This window comes from Juglans regia, chromosome 9, assembly GCF_001411555.2.
Source record: "Juglans regia cultivar Chandler chromosome 9, Walnut 2.0, whole genome shotgun sequence".
NCBI lineage: Eukaryota > Viridiplantae > Streptophyta > Magnoliopsida > Fagales > Juglandaceae > Juglans > Juglans regia.
This window is the reverse complement of record NC_049909.1, coordinates 6,944,299-6,953,964: the sequence shown is the minus strand read 5'-3', so window position 1 is coordinate 6,953,964 and position 9,666 is coordinate 6,944,299. Positions and strand designations below refer to the sequence as shown.

Here is a 9,666-nt window from a genome sequence, read left to right as displayed (position 1 = left end):
ATAGAAGGGACAGACAATCACAAAATCTCTGCCCTCGGGATTTGCTTACGTCATAAAGACGGAACATACGTCAGAAAGAAGAAGCGTACGTAAGAAATAAGGAGCAGGGTATTACACAAGTCTTGCTATCAAAGCCTGATCCTTTGGCTTGTCATAAATGGCATAAGTGTCGTCGTTTTGCAATGAAGGGACAAAACCTAAGTCTGTCGATCTCGATGGTCATCTATCTGTGGGGTCTAAGAAAAGGAAACAGAGGAGAGGGGAAGGTGCTGCGTTACGGTTAGCTGGGAAGAAGCTAAAGTCTGAAAGCAATGTTGTGGATAATGACTTTGACAGTGATAATGCAACTCAAGAGGAATTTTCAGTGATATCGGCGGTGGCTATTGAACAGCACCGCCGACAGCCATGAAAACACTATGCTAGAATGCCCGTGGGCTTTGGAACTCATGGGGCATTTGTAACCTCTATGATTTAGTCAAGAGGGAAGGGCCCACCATGTTATTTCTGCAAGAGATGCATCCCAGTGTTAGTGAAGTCAGAAAATGAAAGTATCGGATTGGTTTTCCAAATTTTTTAGCCGTTAATACTATTGGATGAAAGGGGGTATTGCATTATTATGGGAGAGGGATGTCGATTTAACGATTCTTAGTTACTCTTCTTATCATGTTGATGCCATTGTTAATGATGCTATTGTGGATGGGGGAAAATGGTTTCTAACAGCAGTTTATGGTTACCCTGAGACACATTTATGTTATAAAACTTGGGATCTCCTTAGGGGTCTGTGTTGGTCAAATGGAGAGGCTTGGCAAGTGATAGGGGACCTGAATGAAATTATGTTTCATCATGAAAAACAGGGAGGTAAACCTAGACCTGAGAGACAGTTAGAAGCGTTTCAGGATGTTGTGGAGGATTGTGATCTGCGTGATTTGGGATTTACTGGTTACTAGTTTACATGGTCTAATAGAAGGGAGGGAAGTCATTGTGTTAGTGAAATACTTGATAGGTTTCTAGCAAATTTGGCTTGGTGTAACTTATTTCCAATTGCAAAAGTAAGTCACGGTGTTGTGGCATATTCAGACCATCTTCCCATTTGGGTTCAATTGGAAGTGGAGTTTCAGATTTCTGGAACCAGACGACTCTTTCGATTTGAGGAAATGTGGGTGGGGGATAAAAATTGTGAAGAAATTATTAAAGAGAAATGGAGAAGGAGTAGCTCCCAATCAACGATGGAGGAGGTAGTGGGGATGATTAAAGAGTGTGGGGGTGAAACTGCATGCCTGGTATAGGAACAATTTTGGTCATGTTCAGACAAAGCTAGAGCAAGCAAAAATGTAGTTAAAAAAGCTGTAGGGAGATAGTCATGGGTTTGATACTTCTATGCTGAACAGGGCAAGACATGAGGTACAACTCTAGTTGGAGAGGGATGAGGTCATGTGGCAACAACGCTCAAAGGCGTTGTGGTTAAAAGAAGGTGATCAGAATTCGAGATACTTTGATATGAAAGCTTCACAAAGGAGAAGAAAGAACAGGCTGATGCGGATTCAAGATAATAGTGGGCAGTGGCAAGAGGGGTCTAGTAAAGACAAGGAGATCCTTGATTATTTTAAAGACTTGTTTACTATTGCCAATCTGTGTGCTACACTGGAATTTCTACATGCTTTGAGAGGCAAAGTCACTTCAGCCAAGAATACAATGAAGTTGAAGTCAAGGAAGCATTGCAACAAATGAACCCTTCCAAAGCCCCACGCCCAGATGGCATGTCTCCAACATTTTTTCAAAAATATTGGCATGTGGTAGGGTCTTCAGTTACTGCATCAATTTTGCATGCTCTCAATTCAGGTTCTTTCCCTTCAACTTTGAACCACACTTTTATTACGTTAATTCCCAAAAAGAAGTCTCTTGTTTGAGTGGCTGATTATAGACCTATAAGTTTGTGTAACATGGTCTATAAGTTAATTCCTAAAGTGCTTGCAAATAGGCTGAAAATGGTATTATCCGACATTATAGGGGAAAGTTAAAGCACATTTGTACCTGGGCGAACTGATAATGTTTTGATTGCTTATAAGGTAATGTATTTTTTGAAGCTTAAGAAAAAAGGCAAGAAGGGCTTTAAGTCATTGAAGTTAGATATGAGTAAGGGGTATGAAAGAGTTGAGTGGGGCTTTTTTAAATCAATTATGGAGGTGGTGGGGGTTTAGTCAAGAGTTTGTCAATCTAATTATGATGTGCGTTTGTTCTGTCTTTCTCTATACTGATTAACGGTGAGCCTAAGGGACCAGTTGTTCCATCTAAAGGACATAGACAAGGGGATCCTTTGTCCCCTTATCTATTCCTTTTGTGTACTGAGGGGCTGACTACTCTATTGAAAGATGCTGGAATGAGACAGAATATTTCAGGCATAAAAATCTGTAGAGGGGCTCCAAAAATTACCCATTTGCTCTTTGCGGACGACAGTTTGGTGTTTTGCAAGGCTGAGGTAGAGGAGAATAGGAGAGTTCAAGCTATCCTGGAGAAGTATGAGGCTGTCTCTGGCCAACGAATCAATCGTGAAAAAACTGCCATGGTGTTTAGTGCTAACGTGCTAAGGAGAGTTCAATAAGAGATAAAACATTTGTGGGGAAATTCTAAAGTACAATAGTATGAGAAGTATTTAGGTGTTCCACCAATCATTGGGACCTCAAAAGCTCAAGCTTTTCAATCCATCAAACAATGAGTTTGGCAAAACTTACAAACTTGGAAGGAGAAGTTACTCTCACAAGGGGGTAAGGAAGTATTGTTAAAGGCAGTGGCTCTTTCTATACCCTCTTACACTATGAGTTGTGTCCTTCTTCCTTCATGTTTGTGTGCTACTTTGGAGGGAATGATGGCTCGGTTTTGGTGGGGGCAAAAGAAAAACGAAAGGAGAATACATTAGTTGAGCTAGAACAAATTGTGTGTAAGGAAGTCGTGGGGAGGGATGGGGTTTAAAATTTTGAGGGTTTTTACTTTGGCAATGTTAACTAAACAAGGGTGGAGATTATTTCAAGATGAAAATACTTTATTGCACAGGTTGCTCAAAGCCAAATACTTCTCAGCTTCAAATTTTCCGCAGGTTGGTTTGGGCAGATCTCCTTCATATACCTGGCGTGGTATTTGGGAAGCCAAGAAATGAGTGGTGGAGGGATGTAGATGGAGGATAGGTGATGGAAATTCTGTTAACATTTGGCTTGATAAATGGATCCCTGATCATAATGCTCTAGTTAAGGAAGGGAATGTGATTAGTGAAGACAACAGGAATGATTGTGTGAGTTCCCTTTTGTGTGCAAACTCTAGAACTTGGGATGTGAGTAAACTTAGAGCTCTCTTTAATCCAAGCATTGTGGAGGATATTAGAAGACTGCTGTATGTGCTGGTAGTGGGGCTGACAGGAGAGTATGGGTGACGCCCATAGATTCCGCTTGGGATCGGACGAACATCTGAAGCGTCGGGACATGCAACACAAGGTTACCTACCCCCGTTCATGACATATAAGATGCGATGTTCCTAACATGCATCTAGCATTATGCAATATTCGCAGCTGATAATTTTTTTTTTTGAGCAATACTATGCACCAAACTTATAATATCCCAAATACTTACAACATACTTCATACAAAAAGACATACTAAACAACTGAGATCACAACACTAGTCCAAAATGGTTGTGAACAAAAAAGTGCTGGAGATTGAACTCCACAAAATACAAGTAGTAACCTAAGGCAACTACATCTAAGTCGCACCATCGCTTAGTTAACCGTTTCCAGTTGGTCGATTTCCGGTTCTCCTTCAGATCCTGTAACAAGATCTACCATTTGGGGAGAATGGTAGTTGGGACTACCACAGTGAGATTTGATTACAAATCTCAGCAAGTTCATAGGAAACTTTCACACAGGTTAATGATGCATGCATGATAGTAAAAGCATGAATGTATAATCAAAATCATAAGTAAGCATAACATAACTTGACTTATAGCATGGCATAAATGACATAACTTGAACTGAAACTGAAACCTAGCTTGACGTGACATGGCATGTACGTGAACTTAAAACATAACATGGACAAGCAACATAGCATGAATGTGAACTTGAAACATAACATGGGCTTGAAACATAGCATGAACGTGAACATACATAATTTAAGCATGAACTTGAACATAAGATGAACCTGAGCATGACATAACATAAATGTGAACTTGAAACATAACGTGAATGTGAACATGACATAACATGATATAGACATGAACTTGAAACATATTCTTGTCTCATGGGGTCACCATGATTGAGTAATCTTATCTCATGGGGTTACCATGATTGACATGAACTTGAAACTTGACATGAACGTAAACTTGAACATAACATAACGTGAAATACAAGAACTTGGAATCTTTTTCGATAGACTTAATCATAAAGTGACCATATGGGTGCTACACGGGTCCCCTTGAGCCGTGTGTCCCTGTCAATTACTGCATCACAATACATGTGTCTATACCAGCTGTGAGTGCATTAATATGTACTCCACAGTTGTTGTGGCCCCATGAATTCTACGTGTCACAATTGCTGTGTCTCACGTAGTGTATGCTCCACAGTTGTTGTGGCTCAATGAATTATTTGTGCCACACTTGTTGTGGACACACGTAACATAATGTGTGGCTCCATCAGCGTTAGTGCCTGGCACGCTCCAGTGAGCAGCTACTTAGGCCCCATTCGCAACCTATTGACTGCACTATGTCAACCCAGGGAATTTCACACCTATTTAGATACTCCAGAGCAAACAAAGGAGTTCCACTAGGATATTACCACATCCTAGCGCTTAGGGTTGTGATTGACATGAGTAACTTAACTGGCATACATGACATTTCGCAACGTGGCGTGACATGAACGTGACATAAAAGACAGAAGTCCTGACGTAGCGTAACATGACATGAACGTAAGATGACAAACATGACATACTTTGAGACATAAATGTAACAAAAAATATTTCATAACATGGTGTACATGTAACAGATAATATTTCATGACATGACGTAACATGTAATAGACAATATTTCAAGACATAACGTAACATGTGACAGATAGCATACGTAATGTGACAAACTTGCAACAGATAGTAACATGTGATAGAATATATTATGTAACAGATAAGATTTTTGTGACAGAATAATTCATGTAACAAATAAACATGTGATGGTATGGCATGGCATCTACAATAACATACGAACATAAACTGTAATTCTCTTACCCATCACACATACACAGTAAATTGATAGTAAGTTAAAAGCTAACTTATCTCGATCGTCGTGTTCTACGAGAATAAGCGATAAACACGAGGAACTGTAAGAGGATATTCTAAAAGTGAGAACTTTAATTACTAACAATTAGAAATGTGAACAGAGATAATTTACAGTAAAATTACCATTTTACCCTCTATATGTGGGAAAATGATTATTTTACCCCTAACTTAAGGATTTCACATTCTAACTCCAAAAATTATGTAAATTTTGTCCTAGACTGACATAACAACTCAGAAAAATTTAAAACCAATCACACTATGGAAAACTCACAATGGCCGAAACATTCATAGACCATTTCTCTTGATTTTGGTTGTAATTTCTTCCATCTTCAAACCAATGATTAAACCAAAATTTTGTAACAAGGATCTTCCAATCCTAAGTTTAAAAATACACTTAAAATATCCATTAAGAAAAGCTAATCATCAATACCAAACTTTTTGTAAAGAGACCCAAACTTTTAATAAAACGTAAACCCATAAATCACAAGTTTTGACCTTAATAAAAACATTCCAAGAATTCCAAACAAAATCAAATCTTAATTCTAACATATTCATAACATCATCCAAAGATCAACCATGCTTTAAATCATCAAACAAAAGCCACCAAAAATCACAAAACAACACTTGGAGTTTTTGGTTTTAAACTTATTCCAAAACAGAAACTTTTTTCTCCACTAACTTTGATCAATCTCTTTATTCATGGCTTAAACACATGTGATCTTCAAACTAAAACATATCATGGTTTAAAAATGTGTCCTAAAGAAGATCCAACCATCGAACTTAAAATCGCATGGCTAAAACTCAATAAAACATGGATCTAACCCAAAAAATCAAATCTTAGGCCTAACCAAAATCCTCTTGCATATAAAAATCATAATTTTAAAAATAATACTAAATATCTTCAAAATAACATCCTAAAATGTATATAAGAGGCTTAGGGTCATCATATAAAAATATCAAAGCCTTTGGAATAAGATCGAACCACGAAATATTCCAACTTTCACAAAACAAAAACTGTTTATCAACGTCCAGTTTTCAAGTTTCTAAATATATCATCAAAATCTTTATTCATGCAACAAAACCTCAATGAACATTCACAAAAACATGCTAACAACACTCCATAAAATTTTCGGACCAAGATATGTCCATTAGCTTGGTCAACAGTTCCAAAACATATCATACTCTCCAGTTTCACGCCCAGAATGACCTTTCCATGGTTAAAAATAATTTTGACCTATCAAATGAGCATGGGATGAGACTAATAAGATATCCACGGAAACTACACTCAAAGAGGAACAACATATGTGAAAGAATCATCGTGCAAACATACTTACAAAGGGTCAAAAATGGCCACGCAAAAAGACCCAGAAATTTGCCCAGAGAGCTCTTTTGAGTTTTCTCTCTAAGAACGGGGTGAAGAAGTGATAAAATGGAATGAATAGACTCTTGGAGGGGGAAGTTGTGGGGTTGAATGACCCTTGATTGGAGTTACCTATGTGACATAAAGTGGAGAATAGTGAGAGGAATGGACTGCCTGCAACAGCTGTGAGAGATGGAGGTTGATGGAGTGAATTTCTCCTTCACATCAAGGCACTATTGGGTGCAGCCAATGGCAGTGGATGGTTTGCCATGTGGGGCTAGAAACTTCTCCAAGAAGCTTTGCCAAGGTGGCTAATTTCGTGGGCCTTGGTGGGCCTCAATTTGGGGTTTAAATGGGGTTTGGTTAGGGTTTGAGATGCTATCAAGCCCAAAACCAATTTTTATTGGCCCAATCAAATTTCCAAGATTTAAAAGGTTGAATAATGAAGTCATAACAAGGATTTGATTAATTAATAGCATGTGGAAGTGATTTAATCAAGTGATTAAACATAAGGCTAGAAATCGGGTTAGAAAGGGTTTGGAAGCCAACTTTAGGGTTTGGGAAAACCGTTTCGGGTTTCAGTTTCTATCAAGTTTTTGGGGTTTCAATTGGATTCCCACCATTTAGGGTTTCACTAGAATTGAAACCTTCTTTGGTCTGGCACAATTTGGTTGATCAGATGAAATAAAGCTTTGCCTAGGTGGCATGATCTCACACCTTGACTTCCTTCACAAATCCATCTAATGGTTCCTCATGGTGCCAAGTGTCTAATACTATTCAATATGTATGGCTAAGATCTTGCCAAATGTCCAAATAAAACTCCTCCAACCTAATTTGGACATTTCATACTGTGATTTTGAAAACACTGCACTGGTGCACTTATTGAGGTTACTATTTACTCCAAAACAATACATAATAAACTTAGTACTGAAAAATTCTAAATATTCATATTAACCTATAGTGAAAATTGTTTACCGAAATTCAACCCCAAAGTGCCCCTAAAAATAATTTCACAATTTCCAACAGACGTTTTGTCCAGAATTATGAAAATAGGCTATTGAGCCATAAAATCCTAAATAATCTACTGAGTCTAATGGCGTAGACCTTAACGCATTCTGACACTTCTAACTATCTCAAATAATTAAACTCATAAATCTAGCACCATAGTGAGTGATAACACTGATTATGATGACATACTAAAACCTGAGCGATTGGTCTATTTGTAAAAACTTATGGGGTTTCACGAGATTCCTAAAGTCAATAGAAATTTCACCAATGAATTTCTAGCGGGTTGTTACAATAGAGCTATGAGAGAAATGGTTTGTTTAGTGTTAGGAGTTGCTACAAGTTTATATTGGAGCAACAGGGTTCACAAGAAGCTGAGTCCTCGTCTGCAAGTGCCCAGAGAGTAGTGTTGAAACAGCTATGGAAAATGCCTGTGCCCAATAAGATTAAGATTTTTGCTTGGCGTGCTTGCAATGATGGTTTGCCTACAAAAGAGAATCTCATGAAAAAGCAAGTTCCAAATGATGGGAACTGTAGCTTGTGTAATGTTGAATGAGAAGGTTTATACCATGCTTTGGTTAGCTGTGTGCACTTAAAGAGGACTTGGATTGTTTATCTTCCTGCTTTTGTTATTGATAATTATTTGAATGTTTTTTAGGTGGCGTTTGCTCTTTGTAACGCTATAAAGTATGACATTGTGGCTACTTTCTTTGCTTTGGCATGGGGATTTTGGTTTAGCAGGAATAAGTACATTCATGAGCAGCTGCTCCTTCCTCCTCATCAGGTTGCTACACATGCAATCTCACTACTGAAAAGTTATAGGGGAGCTCATAAACAATCAAGGCAGCAAATGAGAGATGTGTTTAAATGGAAGCCTCCGGATCCAGACATGCTCAAGTTGAATGTTGATGGTGCTGTTTTTGTAGAGATGGGGAAAGATGGGATGGGTGCAATTCTGCGAAATAGCTCGGGTAGTGTTCTCATGGCTGCAAGCTTTTCAGAGGGGGATGTTGCTGAACCAGTGCACATAGAGGTGATTTCTCTTTTTTGTGGCCTTCAATTGTATGCAAGTATGGGAATTGATCAGATTCAAGTGGAGAGTGATTGTCTCTTGGCAATTGAAGCAGTTCAACAGGACAACATGGCTAATTCACTGCTTGGTTGCTTTTATTCAGAGCTTAAAAAGTTGTCATCTTGTTTTAGGGAATGTGTTTTTCAACATGTTTATAGAGAAGCAAACATGGCTACTCATTGTCTTGCTCATTATGCAAGAAAGGTTGATAGAATTATTGTGGAGGGATTGTATTCCGGGCTTTTTATCTCAAACCTTGTGGTTTGGTTTATGTCTGTAATCATTTTTTGTTGATTAATGAAGTTCATGGTTTTGTTATTAAAAAAAAAAAAATTGTTTCTAACTGAATTGGCATTCCAGACCTAAGGGTTTTTGCAATGATTATTTTGCAAGGAAATTTTTGGAATTGTGTCCATTGGCAAAGAGAAATGGACTCAAAAGGTATACATTAGTAAGGAAAAAAATTTCATTGCAAATAATGGTTCCCAAAAGCTTTTCCTGTTGTAGTGCACACATGAACTTGTTAGTAAACATAAACTTAATAACTAGTTAGTAAACATGAACTTATGATCGATTATTTTAGCAAATGAACTTATGCTTGTTTCTTTTAGTAAACATGAACTTATGTACTTGTTAGTAAACAAGAACTTATGATCGATTATTTTATCAAATGAACTTATGCTCAATTCTTTTAGGGGATGCTTAGAAAATGAGATGAGATGAAAATTTTGTAAATATTAGTAAGATGATTTGTAAATAGTAGTAAGATAGTTTGAGTTAAGTATTTATTGAGTCTTGAGAAATGAGAGAGAAAAAAGTTGAATAAAAAATGCTATAAAATTAAATTATTATTAGAATATAAGTTTTTAATATTATTTTTGTTTTGAAATTTGAAAAAATTGAATTACTTTTTGTTTGAAAATT

General features: G+C 37.4%; 1 protein-coding gene across 1 annotated transcript; it reads left to right on the top strand.

Annotated features, from left to right (window-relative positions):
- The first annotated feature begins 1,226 nt into the window (after positions 1-1,226).
- LOC109003867 lies at positions 1,227-9,036 on the top strand. The gene is made up of 4 exons (XM_035693815.1): positions 1,227-1,280; positions 2,471-2,563; positions 8,032-8,217; positions 8,329-9,036. Exons 1-4 carry the CDS (start codon positions 1,227-1,229, stop codon positions 9,034-9,036), a joined length of 1,041 nt encoding a protein of 346 aa, XP_035549708.1.
- Positions 9,037-9,666: the final 630 nt, after the last annotated feature.

Bases quoted from the DNA above. Each gene is read 5' to 3' on its own strand.
- LOC109003867 (XM_035693815.1), top strand. From the start codon at position 1,227: ATGGAGGAGGTAGTGGGGATGATTAAAGAGTGTGGGGGTGAAACTGCA. The intron at 1,281-2,470 runs GTATAGGAACAA...GTGTTTTGCAAG, and splicing joins GGGGTGAAACTGCATGCCTG to GCTGAGGTAGAGGAGAATAG. The intron at 8,218-8,328 runs GTTGAATGAGAA...AATGTTTTTTAG, and splicing joins GGAACTGTAGCTTGTGTAAT to GTGGCGTTTGCTCTTTGTAA.